This window comes from Cydia fagiglandana, chromosome 21 (assembly GCF_963556715.1).
Source record: "Cydia fagiglandana chromosome 21, ilCydFagi1.1, whole genome shotgun sequence".
NCBI lineage: Eukaryota > Metazoa > Arthropoda > Insecta > Lepidoptera > Tortricidae > Cydia > Cydia fagiglandana.
This window is the reverse complement of record NC_085952.1, coordinates 14,006,406-14,030,656: the sequence shown is the minus strand read 5'-3', so window position 1 is coordinate 14,030,656 and position 24,251 is coordinate 14,006,406. Positions and strand designations below refer to the sequence as shown.

The following is a 24,251-nucleotide window of genomic DNA, read 5'->3' as shown; positions in this document are numbered from 1 at the left end:
ACCAAATGATAATGTGGATCATTTACAGAGTCAGAAAAAGTGGTTCTGGATCACGACCCAGAAATCACCCTGTATAGATATCTTATAATGTTTTTTCAGGCACTGGGCTACGCACCTTTAGCCGATCTCCATTCCCGTCTGGCCGCATTCTACACAGCAATGATGCGAACAGTCCGCTCCCACCCGGGATACTTCCGAGTGGTATACTTCGGCAAAGGGTTCCCGGACCATCTCAGGGTGCCACATGTTAGTATAGCTCCTACGTATATCTTTACACTGTTTTTTTTAAAGTAAGTATGTTAATGGGGTTCGCATCTGTCAAAGATTTACATAGATGGCGCCATCATAGCTTGCCCCCTTTTCTATGAGATTTTGCTTAAAGGGCTCTGGCATCCAGGGCATAAAATTCCATTAAAAAAAAACAAATATTTGACACAATTCTAGGGATTGACAGGGCAAGCTACGCTGGCGCCATCTCCTAAATACTTCGACCGGCCAACCCCATTTCGAGGGTGCATTCCTGAGCTTAAATTGAGTTACTTTCTCAAAGACACCTGTATTCTAATTAAGTCCATTTTGGAGATAAATAATAATTTATTTTTAATAAAAGTATTTTTTTAAATCGTAGGAGTAAAATTACCAATAAATAAATTATTTTAGCGTGTTTATTTTATAAAAAGGAATTTACTATTTTACAAACAAATTATTGCAGGGGAAACATTGTCTTACTTTTTTTGGTCTTGAATTGCGATTTTCAGTATGGTTTATATAAACAATTGACTTGTTTATTTCCTTAGGGCTTCGTATACCGTGGCAACGAGTACGAGCAGCTCGGGGACTTCAAGGAGCGCCTTCTCGACGAGTGGCCCGACGCCGAGGTGCTGCCGAAACTGGACCCGCCGGGCGAGGAGGTCACCGAGGCCGACGGGCAGTGTATCCTTTTTATGGACAACACAGTATTGAGACACAAGAAATGTAATAAATAAATAAATAATGCATGCGTTGGACTCGAGACATGAACGAGAATGTCACGCGCGCCTATTATGGGGCTACAGAGGGGGGAACACAGCTGTCCGCCTATCGTTCGAGAATACTGCCTCTGTTTCAGGCTCTTGAACCTACCATCACCGTGTCGACGGTTTAATAGCGAAGAGTCTCGACCGACATCTCGAGAGACTCTCGCTAGGTGGTTAGATCAAGGGACAGATGCAGAAGGCGGTGATCTTGGACACGGCGCGGATAGTACGTCGGTTCCTCTCTCTGCAGCCCTGACCACCGGTAGCTTGGGCCGTGCCCCGCTGCTGGCGGCACCCTAGGTTAGGTTTTTTATAATGTGTTTATATGTATTTTTTATTGTTTTGTAAGTGTTTTTATATTTTACTTTTATATTCATATTATAAAAACCCTAGCCTAAGAAAAATGATGAAAAAAATAAATAAAATAAAAATGTTATTTATTAAGGCATAAACCCATTACATTTAATTACAATAATAAACTAAACTAAAAATTAAAGCTATAAACTACAACTAAAAAAGTAGGTAAGTACTAATTATATAGGTGCAGCGGAAATCTTGCTCATACAGTAGCAGGTTGTATACACTACATTAACAATGCTGTTCGCAATAATTGGTTGTTATTTAGAATCATCATCATCATCATCATATCAGCCAGAGGACGTCCACTGCTGGACATAGGCCTCCCCCGAAGAGTGCCACAATGACCGGTCTTGCGCCACCCGCATCCAGCGGACTCCCGCGAGCTTTACCAGGTCGTCAGTTCACCTTGTGGGGTGGGGGGTTATTTAGAATAACTCTTACTTATTACAATTACAAAATGGAAACCCCTTCGTTATTCGACGACCGATCTGGCGTAGTGGGTAGTGACCCTGCCTGTAAAGCCGATGGTCGTGGGTTCGAATCCCGGTAAGGGCATTTATTTGTGTGATGAACACAAATATTTGTTCCCGAGTCATGGGTGTTTACTATGTATATAAATATGTCTTCTTCTTCTTCCTCGCATTATCCCGGCATTTTGCCACGGCTCATGGGTGCCTGGGGTCCGCTTGACAACTAATCCCATGATTTGACGTAGGCACTAGTTTTTAAGAAAGCGACTGCCATCTAACCTTCCAACCCAGAGGGGAAACTAGGCCTTATTGGGAGGTAGTATTGGGATTAGTAGCACCCATAGTACATGCTTTGCTTAGTTTGGAGCTAGGTTGATCTGTGTAAGATGTCGTCTAATATTTATTTATTTAATTTTAGTTGAATATCATATCAATTCAATTCGAATATACATATATCAGTCTAAGTTCAACAGAATTATTTCAGTGATCGTCAAGTCAATGCAGCGCAGTACAGCGAACTTCATTATTATGAAATATCTTAAAATATAATTTTCCTTATATATCATAAATCAGATTTACAAATAAACGCCGTAGAGCCAGTAATGGGTGACAAACTAAAGCGGTTATCCGGCAAACCGATATCGGGCCAGATCCTACAGTACTACAAACACAATCACGTCAACAAGTTCATATTCTCGAGACCTTTCCACAGACCGGGTAAGCAGATTTAAGTCACTTAACCCTTTATAAGGCATAAAGGGTTCAGAAATTACGCAAAATTTATTTAAAATAAAGTTCAAAATCAAGTAGGTATGGTAAATTTCCCACTGCCTTACAAAGGTACAAAGGGTTAAGATTTTACTGTGACCGTGTCACATAATAGCATATTTCGGACACTAGAGAATACCTTTAATAACTACTAATAAACCTTTCCTCTTAAAGGAAATTTAATTTTTCTCTCATCAGCTATCAAATATAAACATAATTATTACAAATGAAATATAAACTACGTCATATATTATATTATTGCGCTTTTATTGATTTAAAAATAATCATATAGTGACATATCATTTTGACTTAGAGCAGCCTATTTCACTGATTAGGGTACTATTGTATGCCCCATAGTATAATTCCGTACCGTATCTACGATCAAACATAGCCATGATTCGTGTAAATTAATTTTGATCGTGTATAAAGCTTTTTACCTTATATTTGTATTGTATTTATTTATTTGCGTTAAGTACATGTACATGCAAATACAGTTTTACAGGTACAATGTATATTTGTTTTACATGTTGTTGTTTTTATTTTTTAACAGAGGAGCAACTGGATGGATCTAAAGACGATCTTTCTGTCAACGAGTTCGCTACGAGGTGGCTTGAGCGGACTGAGTTAGAAATCAGCGATATGCTTCCAGGTAAGTTTTTATATAGTTTTATAACTAGTGTGTATCTTATATTAATTATATTTTTTATCACAAATAAAGTTCTCAGGCGCTAATAACGCCAGGGACTATATGTACTTAGACTGTATGACAGGCTACATTTTCAACCGACGTTCGCAGGAGACGATATTCAAGATAACATTATCGTCTCTCATATTATTAAAATTCATCCCGGTTCAACAGAGATACAACAGATGTATCGAATCGACTATATTTTGGAATGGTTGTTGTGATTAGCTGGCGATTACGTCTCATAAAGCTTGCTGAGCATCGCATAATTACGTTGCGGAATAACAATGGATCGTTTTTTGTTCACAGGAATCCTGAGATGGTTCCCGGTAGTAAAGCAGCGAACATTCTGGGTGTCACCAGTCGAGGCTGCAGTCGAGGCCTTGAGAGACGCGAATCGAGCCTTAAAACAACTGATCCTAGAAGCGCGAGCCAGCGATGCCCCGTTGCAGCCGCTCACCATGCGACTCAGCGGTAAGATTATTCGATACCTCCCTTAAGGAAGGTATGAGAGGCCGTGTCCGTCTTCCAGCTGCGACGATTGTGGCGGGTCGCTCCCCACCGCGTGGGGAGGTCAATCTTCGTCGTTTTGTGGACGATGGAGTGGCTGGTGCGGGCCAGCTCTTCGCTATCGATCGACCCAACCCCACGACCCCTAGCCTGGTGATACCGTTTCAGCGGGGGTTTATAGTAGAGTAAGCCAGGTAATCTAGTATTAGTTTATGCTTTCCCCACTCTTTCCTTATCGCTTTTAGTACAAGTGTGCATAAAGACAACCTTTTAGTAGTGTAGTAGTTCTGTCTCCGCACATTAATTAGCTATCGGTATACAGCTTTATATGACGAAATTGTTGAGGCCTGCCGCGGACGTCTTGTTTGGCTGGGTGGCAATGAAGGTGTTAAATCAGAATTTTCCTTACAGGTATATTAGACCCAGCAGTACAGGGCGGCATCGTGAACTACGAGCGCGCCTTCCTGACGGCCGCGTACGCGGAGAAGCATCCCGACCACGCGCCGCTCCTCGCACAGCTCAGGGACCTCATCGCGGACCAGATACCCCTGCTACAGTTCGGTGAGTCTATCCATCTATCCTGCCAATCATACATACAGCCATCCACCCAGCCATTTAACCATTCATTAACCTATACATTCATCCATCTATCCATCCATCATACAGCCATCCATCCAGCCATTTAACTATCCATTCATCCATCTATCCATCCTTACGTCTATCCAACCGCCGATACGTCGAACCGTCAATCGAGCCACCGATCCCATATTTAACCATCTATTCGCGAAACAGGTATATGAGACCCAGCAGTACCCTTGTACATTGTAAACGACAAACGTTCGAACTCGCGTCCTTCGTTTTAAAAGTTGCACGCATTATCATTAGGCCTCCAACACTTCAAATGATCCAGTATACGTATCATCATCATCATTGGCCTGTCACATCAATAAGATGATGGTTTAAACAGCGTCCATATTAAGAGTGCGGCACTTCCGCAAATGACTATTAAGTCCAATGCGAGAGCGGCAGCCGCGACCGCATAGCTGGCAGGAGAATGCCGCGCCCGGTGACGAAGGTGGGAGAGCGGGACGCTGGTGTCTCAGTTCTCGCCTAGTGTGTGTACACGTATACTAATAATTATAGTATACGTATAATTTATGGTTATCTCTGTCCCAGGTCTGGACGTCCACGGGGCACGAATGCCGACCGCGCTGGAAGGGCTACACGCACACATGCTGCAATGCTTCAGGAGGATACAGAACCATGTGCACCAAAGATATGGCCGCAAGGTAGCAACAGAATAAATTTCTTTTCTTTGCCTGTTTTTCGTTGCCCCTTGATCTCCCGTTGTTATGCTTTTTCCGGCAAGTTAATGATGAAGGTGTCTAAGCGCCACTAACCTGGGGTTAAGCGGCTAAACCGTTAACTCAATGTCAAATTGTACTGGAAACCATTGTAACTCCAGGTTTAACCGGTTAGCCCCTGGTTAGTGGGATGGTGCAAGTGGCGATAAGTAGTCCCGCCATCTCCGTCTGGGGTATTTTGCGGCATCCACTTGGTGGCTATACTAACCCACCTATCCAGATGCATGCGGTAGACGTGACACGCCCAGTCCCACAGTCCCACTTCAGCCTGGCGGTCTTCTTCCCCACGTCACCAATGCGTATTTTGGAGCGCAGTGTAGTATAGAACATTAGGCTGAAATAAATTAATGTCAAATTCTTGAGACAGGACCGGATTAAGGGTTTTCGACGTACTTAATTACTCACATAGTCAATTCATAAGGCCCACTTGCACCATCCCACTAACCCGGGGTTAAGCGATTAAACCGTAAACCCAGTGTAAAATTGTACTGGTAGATAGATAGAATACTCTTTATTGGCACACCTCAGTAAAAAGATACAAAAGAAAAATACAATTGATTAAATGTAGAGGCAGACAACAGGCGGTCTTATCGCTAAAGAGCGATCTCTTCCAGACAACCTTTGGGTAGCTGGTAACCATGGTAACCCCAGGTTTAACCGGTTAACCCCGAGTTAGTGGAATGGTGCAAGTGGCCCTAATTCTCATATACAATACGAAACGGAGTAACATTCATATGAGACAACTAAACACCGCTTTTTGTAACTTCGACCTTTTTTAGGGTTCCGTACCCAAAGGGTAAAACGGGACCCTATTACTAAGACTTCGCTGTCCGTCCGTCCGTCTATCCGTCTGTCTGTCACCAGGCTGTATCTCACGAACCGTGATAGCTAGACGGTTGAAATTTTCACAGATGATGTATTTCTGTTGCCGCTATAACAACAAATACTAAAAACAAAATAAATTAAAAATTTAAGTGGGGCTCCCATACAACAAACGTGATTTTTGACCAAAGTTAAGCAACGTCGGGCGTGGTCAGTACTTGGATGGGTGACCGTTTTCTTTTTGCATTTTTTCCGTTTTTTTTGCTTTATGGTACGGAACCCTTCGTGCGCGAGTCCGACTCGCACCAGCCCGGTTTTTTTTAAGAACCCTTATACCTGTACCTGTACCCGTTGCATAAAATACTATAATCCAACCGTAAATAATTCAGGCATGCGACTTCGAATCGGAGGCGGCAGAGGTGCAGCTCCGTATGCCGCCCCGAGACCGGTCCTACACCGAGACACAGGCCAACAACCGCGTCTCTGACATATCCACCGGAACATCCACAGAGTAAGTTATTTATTTATTTATTTATTTAAACTTTATTGCACAAAACCACACAATAAATAATAGTACTAGGTACAGAAGACTCACTCTAACCAAACGCGACTGTCACGATCAGCACAGATATGGCCGCTAGGTGGCGACAGCGCCACGCGCGGCTTATGGCAAACCCCAAAATTGGGGTCGTTTAGCTACCTGTAGCAAAGCGACGAAATCGCGGAGTGAGCCACGCCTGACAAAACATAAAAATTATGTACCAATAACTCACTATTTTGGCTCAGTGATCCAAAGAGAATGTAGATCTCCGAAACGAGACCGTGCCACCTGTCCCTGACAAATGGCTGGCCGTGTCCTGTCTGACAAATGGCGGACTTAATGCCTAATGGCACTCTACCAGTCAACCATCGGGCCAAACAGAGACATAACACATTTAGTTATAACATATTTTTCTCTTAGAAAGTAACTATATGTATACCTTTTAAACTTGTACAGGTAAATTCACAAGAGCTACCACGAATGAAACGAATGATGAATAAAAATATCTATGTGTTTTATTTAATCGTGTGTATGTCATTATTGTCATTGACCAATAAAATGGCGGCTCTGACTGTATACCGATACATGTGTCACTCGTACAATGAAAGTTTCGTACAAAATCATTTATTACACGTAGGCGTAATCTCTTTGATTTCAAATTTCTTGGATAGTTTTTAATTAATTTTTCAAAAACATTTATTTTACGAATCTTTGATCTTTCGTGTATTGTGATTGCGTTTATTTTCAGCCGGGAAAAATGTACGACTGATCGTCAAATGTCGATCCAGTCGCAAAATGACGAACCCAGGACGTGCAGGTCTGACCGGCAGACTCGTTTGTATTTATTTGTTTTATGTCGGGGCTTTCATGGGTCTTGCTCAAATAATTTCATGAAAATTTGTTATTGCCTTTATGTTGGTATACTTAAATTAATAACGGGATATGTGTTTGTGATTAGGAACTTAATAGCTTTTGTGTTGTGAATATACCTAAATGGTTTTCGTGTCGACCAGCTCTCGATTTTGACTTTCGAGAGTTCGCTCGTGCTGACCGGTATTCGTCAAATCACAATGTCTTCGCTTCCATTCCGAGGGATGGTTGTCGCTCATGCTTTTCATCATAATTATAATTGAAATTGTTATGTACGGTGGTTATATTTTGGATGTGCTGTTTGTTAAAATATACAACTACTAGTGGCATACGAATCCTCATTATTGAATAAAAATGAATTTTGTGCATATAGTATGAATTTTCTCAAATGATTTTTACGCCTAATACCCTAAGCTACACCGACAAGAGTCTAACTCTTAAATTTACGACGACGACGACGACCCTAAGCCCGCGGTCGGCAGCCTTTTAGCAGCCAAGGGCCACATAGTAGTTAACGGAGGTGACGCGGGCCGTACTTTGTTAATATTTATGACTTTATGAAACTGTAGCAACACATTATATTATGATTTAAATATTACATGTTATTGTCAATATTAGTTGCCTGCGCGCCGCGCTCCCGCGGCCGAGCGATGTACTTAAAAGTAACGGTATTATCTTCGGGCGCATTCGTGCGCATTCGTGCGCGCTCGGTTTTCCTAGCCAGCTCAGTCGTATCCGCTATCCGACGCCGGAAGGCTGCGCGCAGGTCGATCGCTCTCGCTTGCATTTTAAATACGATTTATGTTCTTTTCTGTATTTCTTCTTCTATAGTGTACTGTGCTACTTTCTTTCTTCCGTACTGTACTGACTATCTTCTGTGGACTGTGTTTAACCTATAATAAACTTTATAAATGTTAAACTGCGTATGTTATTTAATAGCTCCGTAGCTATAAAACATTGTCGTTTGTCACTATTACATACCAAATAGCCAAGGCGGCACTCGGACCGCAACTGACAGGTTCACGAGCCGCATGCGGCCCGCGGGCCGCAGGTTGCCGACCGCTACCCTAAGCCATTGTTTTATGTGAGCGGCTGGCTCCCATTGGCAAAGCAACAATCTCGTTTAAAAAGCAACTGTGTCGTGATAGTATTAAGGTTCAAATCTATGTAACAGCTCGTACGGAGTTAACTTATTTTGGTAATGTGGACGATCGACCACCTGAATTTGAAGATTTGAACCTTAATACTATCACGATACAGTTGCTTTTTAAGTGACATTGTTGCTTTGGCACGTGCCTAATACGGGAGCTAACCGCTCGCATAAAAGAAAGGGTCTTAGGCGTAAAAATCATTGAAGAAGATCCATACTCGGGTATTTTAAATAAATAAATAAATAAAATGCGTTTATTTTCAGACAACCAGGTCCATAGTATTGTTAGTACGTACTTAAAATAACAAATATAAACTAAAATTACAACTTAAAATTAAAAACTAAAATTATTAATACTAAACTAATAGGTACTACAACTACTAAACTAATAGGTATTTTAATTAAAAAAAAAACTTGAAACTTATACAAAAAATATAGCAATGATTTATTTATTTTTGTAGTTCTGCGTCAAAATCGAAGTTCTTCAGTTTCAACGCGGCCATCAACCCGCTGGCCAGAAACAGCGCGGCCAGCAACTACTTTGGGACCCTCAACAGCTCACCCAAGAAGAAAGAGAGGAGACGAGCGCGGAAAGTAAGCTCATTTCAGGTTTTATTTTTTTAATATATCAAGCATTTATCATAGGTTATTTTATGTTATTTAACCGAAATACTTGTGATTTTATTTATTTAAGTAAAAGCTACTGTGACTACTATCATGTACTTTTGGCCTTTTGCTAAACATAGAGTAGCTAGATCTGTGCCCCAAACGCGTTAGTTCCGTGTAGCATTATTCCCGGTCGTATTTTTCCCCACTAGCATTAGTTCCGCGTAGCATTTTTCCCCACTAGCGTTAGTTCCGCGTAGCATTATTCCCGGTCGCATTTTTAGACGGAGCCGCGCTTCGTGGGGCTCCTATTTCTGGGCGGTTTGCCCTTCGGGCATCTGAAGCTACCTAACGAACCTAACCTACCTACACTTTTTTCCCCAAAGTGTAATGTTTTCATGGACGTCACAATAAATTAATAGGTTAGTTAGGTTAGGTTCGTTAGGTAGCTTCAGATGCCCGAAGGGCAAACCGCCCAGAAATAGGAGCCCCGCGGTCTAGCTAAGTTGTGAACTAAATATGAACGAAAACAAACTCTAGTGGGGAAAAATGTGACCGGGAATAATGCTACGCGGAACTAACGCTAGTGGGGAAAAATGCGACCGGGAATAATGCTACGCCCAACTAACGCGTTTGGGGCACTGATCTAGCTACTCTAAACATATCATATCTTATTCCTTTTACAGAGTGAAATCGGCACCCAAGCCAGCGGCAGCCAATGGTACACCAATCCTGTCGCGAATGGAACCAGCAACAGCATAAATACCAGCCACGCGAGCAACACTAGCCTCGCTTCTCAATCGGACTCGCCTCTACGCGAGCTGAGACAAGAGGTACATCATATGTACTATATTATCTCTATAGCAAAACTATATAGAGCGAAGGGTGGACACTGAAATGATGGCAAAACCTGCCTCGATTTTCAAAAGGACTCGCCTCTACGCAAGCTGAGACAAGAGGTACGATATCACAACTAACCTCCTTCATAGTGCACTAGGCCACTGAATGGAACCAGCAACAGCATAAATACCAGCCACGCGAGCAACACTAGCCTCGCTTCTCAATCGGACTCGCCTCTACGCGAGCTGAGACAAGAGGTACATAATATGTACTATACTATCTCTACAACAAAACTATAAGTCTTTATAGAGCGAAGTCTGGACGCAGAAATGATGGCAAAACCTGCCTCGATTTTTAAAAGGACTCGCCTCTACGCGAGCTGAGACAAGAGGTACATAATATGTACTATACTATCTCTACAACAAAACTATAAGCCTTTATAGAGCGAAGTGTGGACGCAGAAATTATGGCAAACCTGCCTCGATTTTTAAAAGGACTCGCCGCTACGTGAGCTGAGACAAGAGGTACGATACGATATCACATTGCACTATGAAGAAGTTTAGTTGCAACTAAAATCCTTCATAGTGCAAGTTTAGTTGCAACTAAACTCCTTCATAGTGCAAGTTTAGTTGCAACTAAACTCCTTCATAGTGCAATAGGCCACTGAATGGCACCAGCAACAGCATAAATACCAGCCACGCGAGCAACACTAGCCTCGCTTCTCAGTCGGACTCGCCTCTACGCGAGCTGAGACAAGAGGTACATCATATGTACTATATTATCTCTACAACAAAACTATAAGCCTTTATAGAGGGAAGTGCGGACGCAGACATGATGGCAAAACCTACCTCGAGTTTTAGGACTCTCCTCTACGCGAGCAAGAGGTAAAATATCTACAACAAAACTCCTTCATAGTTAGTGTATTAAATAGGCTACTGAATGGAACCAGCAACAGCACAAATGTAAGGAATACCTGCCTCGCTTCTCAACGGACTCTCCTCTACGCGAGCTGAGACAAGAGATGCGATATAAAGGAGAACACTCATTTCTTAATCTCTTTGTCACCTAGTTATAGGTTTAGATCAGCGGTCGGCAACCTTTTAGCAGCCAAGGGCCACATGGTAGTCAAGGAAGTTGACTTGGGCCTGTTTGTTGTTGTTTGACCATATTACATACATATTACATACATACATATTACATACAAACATTGTTGTTTGACCATATTACATACAAAATAGCCAGCAGGGCTCGCGGGCCGCAAGTGAAAGGTTCGCGGGCCGCATACGGCTTGTTGCCGACCGCTGGTTTAGATATTAGACCATGGTCCTTAGGCAAGTCCAAAGCAATATGGTCTAAATAATATGATGTCGACTAAGCTTAAAAAAATTATGCAAGAAAGGTTATTTCTCAGAAAAATATAGCATTAAAAACTGTGACAACTGTAGTGTTTTTGTCGATTAGATGCAGCTTCCGGTGGTGGTGGTTATAAAAAAAATAACAGTATGTTTGACGCTTGCCAATATACTTATTTGCTAGTCATGAGTAAGGGAATGTAAGTTTATAATAATCCAGAATAGTTAACGTGTCCACACACCTACATTTATTAATAAATCATTTACAGATGTATAGTTCGTTTTTTTTAGCATTAGAAAGAACTTGCAAGAAGGTAAGCGATCTTGACATGTCTTTTAATGCAAAAACGCTTTTTAAAAATCAAAAACTATTACTTATAAAAGCAGAAGAATATAAATGATCGTAGTAGATTTATAATTGTTACATATTTGCCGTAACTTATTTTTAAAATGTGTTTTTCAATTAAAAGACACGTCAAGATTGTTTACCTTATTTCTAATGCTAAAAAAAACAAACTATAGTGCATAATTATTTTCCATCGTACTTTCACGCACACGTACGTGTCTTGCCATTTCAGTCTCGGTATAAAAAGTACTGAGGTTGACTGAAGTAGCATGACAAATACGAAAGTTTCCGAGAAAATATGATGGAAAACAATTATGCACTACCTACATATGCAATTATGCACTATCTGTATATCAGTAGAATCAATTATCCCCTCTCTAGTTGGAATGTCCCAAACATTTGTGAATTAATACAATTGTTCATTAGAATGATATTCACGTTCTAGGGCAGTTTGGAACCGAATGGCAACCAACCGCGGGGATGTCGTAAACGCATATACAACGTTTTTGTCGATTGTTTTGTATGTCCTTTTGATTTTGGTCCCCTTTTAACAAGTATTAATGTTGTATCTAAAAGTTTAGCGCGACTGACTGTTTTTTTTAAGTAGATATTAAATTTAAAGACGCTTCAAAGTGAAACGATAAATTAGAGCTATTTTTTTAATTATTAGGTGACAGTTAAATGTCAAAATTCATAGAACTACACTTCAAAGCACGCCATGTGACAATGTTTTTTTTTAATTTATTCATTCTTTGTTTTATAAATTACAATTATACGTAGGCCGAGTAATAGAAACAATATTTCAATGTTAATAAATAGCCTTTTCAAGATATTTTTAATCGAATTTACGTTCCTCATCGGCCTTTGTATGCAGTTTTTGTGTGCCCATAAGTTTATTTACAGATGTAGTGCATAATTGTTTTCCATCGTATTGTCTCGGAAACTATCGTATTTGTCATGCTACTTCAGTCAACCTCAGTACTTTTTGTACCGAGACTGACTGAAATATCAGGACACGTTCGTACGTTTCCGTGAAAATACGATGGTAAATAATTATGCACTACATCTGGATGGTGTTTAGCAAAAATGTGTCAACCCAACTTTAAGCGTCAAGTTTTTGAGTTGATTGCAAAATGAATGTGGGTTGACACATTTTTGCTCAACACCATCCATCTGAAATGTAGTTTTTAGACATTTTTGTGTGTGATTTTGGGGAGTGCGTGCTTTTTACATCTAACAATTATTTCTGTAAACAGAACTTTCAGTCCCCGATGGCTGCCCGAATTCAAAACGCTGTAAGTGACATTTAGAATTACGATCAGCTGAATGTGGACATAACTAATGCCATTACACGGTTCTGTACATTTACATGAGGTGTCTGTACTATTTCTAACCTAACCTTATTGCACCCTATAGTTTTTTCGCGTTAAAAATGCAGTAAATCATCATTGTCCGCTGCCTAGCCACGCTAGTAACCAAACAAATCGTTCCTGATTAGAAAATCAAGTTCACGGTTTACTAACGAATGGGCCAAAAACGTTTCCCAAAGTATCACATCCCAAACTATGTTTCCCAAATTATCATTTCCCAAAAAAATGTTTGGCAAAACAACTTATCGCAAATGTTCAGTTAGCAATAGTCTTTTTTGGCAAGTTATTGTTTAGCAAATAATTACTTGGACAAGTTTCATTTTACCAAATATTATTTAGTCAAATGTATCATTAAGCATAACTTACATGTCCCAAAATATTGCATGGCATACAATTTACATACCAACAGAGAGCTTAGGAGGCTGCAGAAAATGTAACGTCAAAAAAAACATTCTTACTGCCAAAAATATGTAGTAAACGATCACTAAAATTAAAACTCCATTTTAATGTAAAATGATAACTAGATTTGTTACATCTTGCTATTCTATTAAAGCAAATAACACCAAAGTAATCATTGTAACCCAAAAATAGTAAATAACCACCAATATTTAAACCACATTTTAGTTTAAAATGTCATGCAAATTTTTTACATCTCCTTATACTATTAAATTAATTAATCCACTTCGATGACCTTTTTCTGGTACATAGTATTTCGTTTATGTAAGGATCGCAGTTCTAACCTAACCTAACCCACTTTTCTAATAGCATTTCGATTCTGTGAGGGTCACAGTTCTAACCTAACCTAACCCACTTTTCTGATAGCAGTTCCGTTTTGTGAGAATCGCAGTTCAAACCTAACCCAACCCACCCAAATTACCGTAGCGATATTAACATAACAAAAAGTACAAATTTAAATAGAGATGCCTATTTGTCAAATTTGCAAAGTGACAATTTTGACCAAACATCTTTTTGGAATATAATATTAGACAATAAAAAACGTTTGCTAAATAAGTTTTTGTCCTAATAACATTTGACAAAGTAAAATCATGCCAAATGATAATTTGACCAAATAAATTATATGCGAAGTGTGACTTTGCTAAAGGTTCCTTTGGGAAATGAAACTATTGCGATAAGTTTGTTGGGAAGTGAAATTTGGCGAAATGTATTTGGCCCAAACGAAAGTACACCCAAGTTCACAGTGACCACTTGAAGGCATACTTTCGAATTAGGAACGGTTTGATTGGATAACGAGGATTTTATTGCATTCTTAACGCGAACGAACTATAAGCCTTCTTACAAGTTAAGTCTTTATAATGGAAGGAATTGGTAAGAGCTGGGTAACAATAATAAAATAGTACAAATTCATTTATTGAGTAATTTTACGGTTTAGACTCACTTGTTTCTAGTCACTCGCGCGACATGTTTCGGAGAGCCTAGGGGCCCGTTTCTCAAAAGCTTGTAACTTGTAAATACAAGTGGAAGTCCCTTTCTAACAAAAGCTGTCAAAAAGTGACTTCCGCTTGTATTACAAGTTACAAGCTTTTGAGAAACGGGCGCTAGGTCTCCTTTCTCAAGCAGTTAGTAATAATAAAATAATAATAAATAATTTCTTTATTCAGACAAATACAGTCCACATTTGTTAGTCTGTTGCTTATAAACTAGGTTAATTGTACTTACATATGTAAATATACTACATTTATACATTTTTAACCCTTTACCACATACGAAGCCATTTATGGCGGATATAATATTAAACTCTATTGACAGCTATTAATGATCAAATTTGAAACAAACTTTCAATTTTTTTTTATGTGTAGTACGGGGTTAGTTGATATAATAAACATCCGTAATATGGGGGTTTATTAGTGCGGACATCCAGTGTCTTTGCAAAAGACTGTCTGACCTATCCGCTAACATATTTAGAATGCTTTGGGACTACTCTGGATTCTGCTTCTAATAGACCCCATCTTTTTGCGCATTACGGCGTGGAAATCCTCTACGTGGGCGTCAGCGAACATTCCCGATGCGCTGCAGAATCTAGGGAGTCCCATCAGGACCCTAAACATGTTATTACAGAGGACTCGTAGGGCGCTGAGTGCTTTCTGAGTGTAACTAACCCACAGGCCGCTGGTATAAAACGATTGACAGAAGGACTTGAACAAGGTTCTCTTTACTTCCCCTGTACAATGTGCGAACCTGCGAGCCAGCATATTCCCCCGAACAGCCAACGCCCTACGCTCCCTCTCAATATCACTGTCGTCCACTCGTGATAATGTGACCTAGATATTTGAACCGGTCAACTTTCTCCAGCTCTTGTTCATGCAGTTTGATGGGTGGCACATAGTCTAAAGACCTGCCCCGCACCGAGAAAACCATAACCTGAGTTTTGAGACAGTTGTACTTCAGTCCATGTGAATCGGCATAGGTTTCGCACTTGCGCAGCAGGTCTCTAAGTGCACTGACTGACGGACTCAGCAACACCATATCATCCGCGTAACTAATGTTATTGACCATTTGGCCATCTATAGAACATCCCGCATACGTGCTGCTGAGTCCGGCAATCAGCTCGTCGACATACAGACAGAAAAGCTTAGGCGAGGTTAGCCCCCCCCTGCCTCACTCCGCATTCCAGTCTGTATGTGTCGGACATCGCTCCCGCCCACCTTACACAATTCTCCTGCCGCTCGTACCAGTAACTGAATAAGTCAACCAGCTCTACAGGCATGCCAGTGGCCCGCAACTTTCCCCACAGTATCCGATAGGAAACCATGTCGAAGGCTTTGGATAAGTCCATAAAGCATCCATAAACTGGTGTCTGTCTTTGAGTATAGTACTTGACGGTCTCCTTTAAAGTGAAGATGGCGCTCTCCGTCGAGAGACCAGCTCGAAACCCAAACTGAGCATCATGTAAATGTAAATACTTGTCGAGCTGCTTATTAAGAAGACCGTCAAGCACCTTTGCTGTGACTGTAGCCAGCGATATGGGTCTATAGTTATTCCTATCGGATACGTCCCCGGTTTTGTTTTTAACAATGGGCACCACTAGTGTACGCATGAGACTCGCAGGCAAATAACTATGCCGGATGCAGAGGTTGAAAAACATACTGAGAACTCGTGGGAGATGTACGCCAGCATGTTGAAGATGCTCGATGCTAAGCCCGTCGTGCCCCGGTGACTTCCCACGCCTCATGTTATTTATTAAGTCGGCCACCTCCCGAGTTGAGAAATAAACCAACGGCGAGTCACCACTTGCTTGCTCAGCATTGAGCATCCCCACCCCCCGCCCCCCGCACTGCCCCACATACTCCATCTCAGTGGTACGAGCAGCCTGTATTCTAAATTGACGCATAAACAGATTGGCAATGTCACTAGGATCACTTATCCCATCCACACTCGTAGGTAGACAAGGCTTTGAGTTGAGGCTTTGCGTACTTTTCCAAAAAGATTTAAAGTCTTTTTTGTCATGCTGCTTAGCAATGATATCCATTCTGATTTGATTTTGATTCTTTAAACACCATCTTAGTTTATTTTTAAATGTACTCCGAGTTTTACGCATTTGATCAAAAAAGTGCCCACCTGACTGTTTACCATACAAAACCCACAACTCAAAACATCGCCTGGCCTCCCTATGCGCTTCACTAACATGAAGATTCCACCCTGTTACTACCTTTTTCCTACTTTTGTTTACCCGGCCGCTGTGGGTCAAGGCCGCAGCACGTGTCATTACTTGAGTTAGTGCTTGTGAAAGGAGACCTAGGCTCTCCGAAACATGTCGCGCGAGTGACTAAAAACAAGTGAGTCTAAACCGTAAAATTATTCAATGTTAGTATGTCTCACAACAGTTTAAATTCGACAAATTAATTTATATTTTGGAACATGGTGGTGATAGTAGCGATCTGTCAAAAGTTTCAGTCTTAGTCATATGACGTGGAGATATGGTAAATTTTATGTTATAATTATGTTTTAAGGACACCCTCAAAAGTACAATCGGCCGGACACGTTGTCACATCGGACACAGTACACAGTTAATCAAAATTACGCTTTTATGTATAACCACATTGGCATTGTAAATAACACAAAATATACACCAAATTATATGTATTGTATTAATTGGCTTTACATGTCAGCTTTAATAATAAGCAAAATGTTTTAATTGTCATTATATTCGTGTAAACAAATCGTAAGTTTCTATGTAAAATAATTTTGTTAGTAGGTACAGTCACCTGCAATAATATGTTAAACAACGAAGGCCGCAAAAATATCTGACACGATCTTATTTGTAGAGCTATAAGAGCGTGTCACATATTTTTGCGGCCTTCGAAGAGTAACATATTATTGCAGGTGACTACGATATTCGGTGCAAAGTAGTTATATTGGTTGTTAAGGTTTTTTTTAATTAACTATTATTTTTCCCCACACAGGTGAAAGACATTAAAATTTAACAATTATTTAATTATTCTTTTCAATAGTATTTTAATTTTTTTCTATCTCATAAATAAACATTGCTGACATTACGTCGATTTCGATGTATTATGTATATAATTTACACTAGTTAATATATTCATTTCAGGATTAGCTTTTAATTCGGGCAGTCTATATGTAAATACCGTTCAAAACTTGGGATATCCCCTTAAGGCCCACGGTGCCACCCACACTACTAATTATAATACTTACTAATGTATTAATTTTCAATCAGGCCCCTGTTTCACCAACGTGACAGGTGCGACGAATTGTAAAATCACTGTTGCTTACGTCACAGGCATACATGAACTACGGTTACCGCTTACCATCGGGCGGGCCGTATTCCTGTTTGCCACCATCATTGTATTATTAAAAAAAACTTTATGATATCGGAAAAAAAACAGATATTTCTCTTGCTAAGTTTATGACAATTGTCACAAGAAACACTACAATTGTCACGAAATTCCGACATATAACTCATTACCTGTCAAGAATTACCTACAATTCTTCTAAATCTTTGACAATTGTCAGAAACTTCGCAGGAGAAATATCTGTTTTTTTCCGATATAATAAAGTTTTTTTTAATAATACAATGATGGTGGCAAACAGGAATACGGCCCGCCCGATGGTAAGTGGTAATCGTAGCCCATGGACGCCTGTGACGTCAGCAACAGTGATTTTAGAATACGTCGCACCTGTCACCGATGTGAAATTGGGGCCAGAACACAGTTGCATTTCTTTTATATCGTTCCATTCCAAAACAAATGAATTTCAACCATATTTTCTGCAATATAAGTATTAATTATATTTTTAATTGCCAATTTTTCTTATATGGGCCTTAGGAGGTTATCATAGTTGTACGGTCGCTATTAAGTATATCGGAGCGGCTGAGGTGCTCGAAAATATCTGGACACGCACTCTACTGCCTTGACAATAAGGCTTATAACGCACTGCGATTAATTTCTTGCGATTCCAGAACCGCAAAAATTGTAACTTATGACATGCTTCATAAGAGCACGCATTCGCATTCTAAGCCTAAAGCCGTGTCCATATATTTGCGAGCACCTTGTCCGCTGAGATATATCTGATGGCGACTGTACCCCAAAGTTTGAACGCTGAACTAACACGACTGACATACGCTTGTCTCTGTCTAGCTCGTGACTGAGCGGCCGCTGCGCACCGAGGTCGAGCAGAGGCGGATGTCACAGCGCGCCAGCCTGGTGTCCGCGCCGCCTTCCAATAGGAACTCTATGGGTAAGAGTTTAAGGCTTCAAATCGCTCGTTGTCTAGCTTGTAACGGAGCGTCCGAGGTGGAATAGAGAATGTCGCAGCGAGCGAGCTTGGTGTCCGCGCCGCCTTCGAAAAGGAACTCTACGGGTAAGGGTTTAAAGCTTCAAATCGCTGTGTGAATAGTCCCTTAAAAAATAAAAAGAAAAGAAAAAAAGATGTAGTAACATACAGTGAGGTTTTGAATGTAGTTTTTTATACTTGGCGCAGTCGGTAGGTTTTCAAATTGCATTAAATTGCCGAGTTAATACTTTATATCAGTGTTTTTAAAGTGTGGGTCGCGACCCCCAGGGGGGTCGCGGCACATGTCCAGGGGGGTCGCGAAACTCAGTCCTGAAAGAAACTTATGGAAAGCAGATTTCATTTTTTTAACTTAAAAATAATCCAATCCTTTAAAATTTAACGGTTGTTAACGTACAGTATAACGTATCAATAAAACAAAACATTATTAGATAGGTAAACTGTATTTTTTAAACAGTTAAATAAGTTATAAGATCTGTTAGACCAGTCAAATTAGATTTTTTCCAGGAATTAATTACCAGCAAGCTGGAAATCGTCTAAATACCTTCATTTGGTTCTAAATTAGTGTAATCCGAGTTTGCTCCATTCCAGGAGTTGCGTAGAAATTTCTGCTCTTTTTCAGTTTTTTGCTTGTAGTTCAAAAATGGTACGCCCGACGGAAAATTGGCTCTAATTATGGTAAAAATCGATATCTGAAATCGTGAATTAGTACCTAGTCAAACATTGTAAAAAGTGGTTGCCACTTTGAATTTGATTTTTTTTTGGTAAAATCTTGTTAAATCCTAAATATTTTACCAGTGTCTGATCCCCAACAACCTTGTTGTTTGCTGTTAGTGACATTAATTTTGACGGTAGGTTCCTCTATTTCGAGTGGTTTTGTCAATCCAAGGTAAAATGTCAAGGCTTTCAAAATTTATCCACACCTCCTGGGATGGAGCAAACTCAGATTATTCGCATTTAGGACCAAATGATGGTATTAAAATGATGTGGAGCTTGCTGGGAATTAATTTCACTAAACGCTTTTTTGGATCTCACAGATGATGAATTTTGATTTTTTTGCCAGTCCGACTCGCACTTGGCCTGTTTTTTTTTATTTTGATATCGACCATTGATGGACTGTGAGAAAAGAGGTCGTAGAATGTATGGGACCCCATACATTTCATTTCATCGATTTTTGAATTTCATGGAAAACGGCGAAATAATAATTATATAATTTTTAAAATATGAGCGATAGAAATTGGGAATCTAGTGGTATTGGCCACTCTTTTTCAATTCTATTAGTAGAATTTAAATGCCTAGTAGTGGAAATATAATTGCGCGAAATACACGAAATCGAGCGATCGAATTTCAAAAATCGGCCCCGTGTTCTCTTTCCGCACAGACTCTATATAGATATAAAAAACGTAGAAATGGGGTTTGGGGGTCGCGAAAAAAATTTCGTGGTCATAAAGGGCCGTGACACCATAAAGTTTGAAAAACACTGCTTTAGATAATGCAAAATATTGTCATTAGGTAAAGAAGTTGAAGGCAAATAAACCTATCAAACTTAAAGTAACTTTGAAACCACATATTTTCGTAAAATTCTCAATCAGATAAAGTTGGTTATATGGCGAGGGTGTTATATTTTCTCATATCGCAGGTACAACGGACTCCAACCAAGAAGACGAGGAGCCTCCGCCCCTGCCAGAGAAGTCCGTCCACCGGAGCACCCTCGACAGCGACCACAACAACAACCCGGAGCCCCTCCCGCCGCGCAACAACTACGACACTGGTAAATACATTATCATATTGTGACATATCGCAGGTACAACGGACTCGAACCAAGAAGACGAGGAGCCTCCGCCGCTGCCAGAGAAGGCCGTCCACCGGAGCACCCTCGACAGCGACCACAACAACAACCCGGAGCCTCTCCCGCCGCGCAACAACTACGACACTGGTAAATACATTTTACCACACCAGCTGCTGCCTCGGAAAGGCTTACTTTGCACTTCAAAAACTGATAGCAAAGTTGCATTTTATTCACATGTGAGGCAAAGTTATCAACTGCAAATTTTGATTTGTCTTTTTATGTTTGCTTGTAGATTTGACTTTTAAATGATGATTTTAGATGATAAATATTTAATAACCTTCATTTGGATTTGATTTGGTTTTATTTTGTTTGATATTTTACATTTAATATAGTACGATTGCATTCAAATTTGGCGTTTAGATATACTTAAGTATAGCAAAGAGAATAGAGTGTATAAAGACGGATTGTCAAAGTAAATTATGTAGCCACTGTAAATTAACTGCCATCTTTCGACAGAACGCTATTTGACTTTGGTGCAAGTTAACACATATCAGTGAAACAATAATGATCAAAGTCTAATTGTCTGTCGAAAGATGGCAGTAAATGTACTGTAGCTACATAATTTACCATGACAGTAACTCTCTATTTCAATTTCTCCTTTCTACTATTGTTTCAGTATTGACGCCTCGGGGCTCCTTCCTCTACAACTCCATGATGCGACGGACGAGCGGCGGGATATCCGCCGGTCAAACCCCCCCTACCCCACCACCGAAGAAGAAACACCAACAACAACATCAGTCCTAAGTTAGTAGGCTTAGTAGAAAAACCATAGTGTTGCGAAACATGTCACTGATATGATGTCGCAAGTTTCTTGTAAACTCTCTGACGCGACGGACGAGCGGCGGCATATCGGCCGGACAAACCCCTCCCACCCCACCACCGAAGAAGAAACACCAACAACAGCATCACTCCTGAGTTAGTAGGCTTAGTGGAAAAACCATACTGTTGCGAAACATGTCACTGATAATACTGATATGATGTCGCAAGTTTCTTGTAAACTCTGACGCAACGGACGAGCGGCGGCATACCGGCCGGACAAACCCCTCCCACCCCACCACCGAAGAAGAAACACCAACAACAACATCACTCCTAAGTTAGTAGGCTTAGTGGAAAAACCATACTGTTGCGAAACATGTCACTGATAATACTGATATGATGTCGCAAGTTTCTTGTAAACTCTCTGACGCAACGGAAGAGCGGCGGCATATCGGCCGGACAAACCCCTCCCACCCCACCACCGAAGAAGAAACACCAACAACAACATCACTCCTAAGTTAGTAGGCTTAGTGGAAAAACCATACTGTTGCGAAACATGTCACTGATAATACTGATATGATGTCGCAAGTTTATTGTAAACTCTGACGCAACGGACGAGCGGCGGCATACCGGCCGGACAAACCCCTCCCACCCCACCACCGAAGAAGAAACACCAACAACAACATCACTCCTAAGTTAGTAGGCTTAGTGGAAAAACCATACTGTTGCGAAACATGTCACTGATAATACTGATATGATGTCGCAAGTTTCTTGTAAACTCTCTGACGCAACGGAAGAGCGGCGGCATATCGGCCGGACAAACCCCTCCCACCCCACCACCGAAGAAGAAACACCAACAACAACATCACTCCTAAGTTAGTAGGCTTAGTGGAAAAACCATACTGTTGCGAAACATGTCACTGATAATACTGATATGATGTCGCAAGTTTATTGTAAACTCTGACGCAACGGACGAGCGGCGGCATATCGGCCGGACAAACCCCTCCCACCCCACCACCGAAGAAGAAACACCAACAACAACACCACTCTTGAATTAGTAGGCTTAATAGAAAAAACATACTGTTGAGAAATATGCAACTGATGCCGCAAGTTTCTTGTAAACTCTATAATGCGACGGACGAGCGGCGGCATACTAACCGGACAAATCCCTCCCACCCCATCACCGAAGAAGAAACATCTACAACAACATCACTCCTGAGTTAGTAGGCTTAGTGGAAAAACCATATTGTTGCGAAATATGTAACTGAACGCAAGTATTTTGTAAACTCCATGACGCGACGGACGAGCGCCGATATATCATCCGGACAAACCCCTCCCATCCCATCACCGAAAACATCAACAACATAATCACTGACTTAGTAGGCTTAATAGAAAAACCATACTGTTGCGAAATATGTCATGCCCTGAGTTTACCATGATGCGACTCGACTGTAATTAGAATACAATGATTTTTCCGAAGTGAGCTAGCACTATGAACGGCAAACTTTTATGCCAAGATAGTTTTGCATCTTAGGCAGTATTTTAGTGTCGTTCTCTATCACTTTTCGTTAACTTGCAAAAAAAGAGACAGAGAAGAGTGAGATGTACATTTGATTGATTGATTCGATTTTTAAGTGTTAATGTTAATTTCATGAGCTACGTTAACTCGACGAAAGAAAACGTCTTGAATAATTACAAATAGTAATACTCAAAGTAGACAAAATGCGATCATTTATAAGGTAATTGCGTCCATGGGGCAATTGCGCATCTAGAAAAAAAAATAGGTTTAGATGCGATTACATTTTGTACGCAGTGTCCCTATTAGGACACCATGCTATGACGCTCACAGACTACATCAGACAGCTTATTATGAAGCGTACTTTTTGTTCCGAGACTGACTAAAATAGCAATACACGTTCGTAAGTTTCCGTGAAAATATTACGATGGAAAAAAACTGCACTACAACTGCATCAGTAGTTATGATTCTAGTGCGCATTTATCCCATAGACGCAGATTTATTTGTGTAGGAAACTACAATCGTTTGAATATTGTAAATAATGTGTTTTGTAAATATGTTAAGAGTTGATTACTTGTCTTTACCGAGTTATGTATACTACAGGGTGAATGTGACCTTGGGCCGTTAATCCATTTAGAACCAATTCGCGCACCAATTACTCTTAATTATATCCAAGCGAGCACAGCAGGCGAGCCATTGAGACAATTTGGCACTTTATTCTTGTAGAATAAATTAGCCAAATTGACTGTTTTGCAAAAAAAAATATGACGCCTCTGCGCTAATATAAATAGGTACATACAACAATGTAGATATTTCTTATTTTAGTCTTTATTTATCATTCTTCTTAGGCTAGGTCATTTATAATATGAATATAAAAGTAAAATATAAAAACACCATTATAATAATAAATGTTGCATGTAGCGTTGTTGTAACACGTGCATTACATTTAACTCACAGTAGTTATATAATTGATTTTACAACGTGTAAAGCCATTAACTGAAACTCAAAACACATTGTTTTGAGTCATAAGTCAAATCAAATGTTATAATTCAAGCTATTTTATGTATTTATAGTAATTGAAGAGTTATGAACTACCTATCAAGTAGAATTATATACGACATGCACAACAGGTTTATACAAATCGATCATTTTGATCCCCTAGGTCATATGCATCCTGTATACTGTAAGTAGATTGCACAAAACATTATTATAGAATAGATGCAACCATATGTCACATAATTCACGCAAACAATAGAAAATGGACTCTATTAGTATGTAATAAGGTCGATAT

The 24,251-nt window shown here is 40.2% G+C and overlaps 1 protein-coding gene and 1 long non-coding RNA gene across 2 annotated transcripts in view; one reads left to right on the top strand and one right to left on the bottom strand.

The window, feature by feature from the left end:
- Positions 1–21,556, top strand: part of LOC134675248 (dedicator of cytokinesis protein 1) — a 101,629-nt gene extending 80,073 nt beyond the window's left edge. Inside the window, exons 28-42 of the mRNA XM_063533466.1 lie at positions 100–246; positions 798–933; positions 2,420–2,563; positions 3,165–3,263; positions 3,609–3,773; positions 4,221–4,370; positions 4,986–5,098; positions 6,385–6,506; positions 9,018–9,150; positions 9,849–9,953; positions 10,654–10,761; positions 12,957–12,995; positions 18,686–18,785; positions 20,479–20,610; positions 21,305–21,556. Coding sequence (XP_063389536.1) covers positions 100–246; positions 798–933; positions 2,420–2,563; positions 3,165–3,263; positions 3,609–3,773; positions 4,221–4,370; positions 4,986–5,098; positions 6,385–6,506; positions 9,018–9,150; positions 9,849–9,953; positions 10,654–10,761; positions 12,957–12,995; positions 18,686–18,785; positions 20,479–20,610; positions 21,305–21,432 — 1,821 coding nt within the window. The 3' untranslated portion in view covers positions 21,433–21,556. The remainder of the gene's footprint in view (positions 1–99; positions 247–797; positions 934–2,419; positions 2,564–3,164; positions 3,264–3,608; positions 3,774–4,220; positions 4,371–4,985; positions 5,099–6,384; positions 6,507–9,017; positions 9,151–9,848; positions 9,954–10,653; positions 10,762–12,956; positions 12,996–18,685; positions 18,786–20,478; positions 20,611–21,304) is intronic.
- LOC134675294 (uncharacterized) lies at positions 21,541–23,937 on the bottom strand. Its single transcript, XR_010099723.1, has 3 exons — positions 22,404–23,937; positions 21,688–22,364; positions 21,541–21,648 (listed from the first exon to the last, which is right to left on the bottom strand). It is a non-coding gene; the product is annotated as an uncharacterized LOC134675294 (long non-coding RNA).
- Between the last annotated feature and the right edge of the window lie 314 nt (positions 23,938–24,251).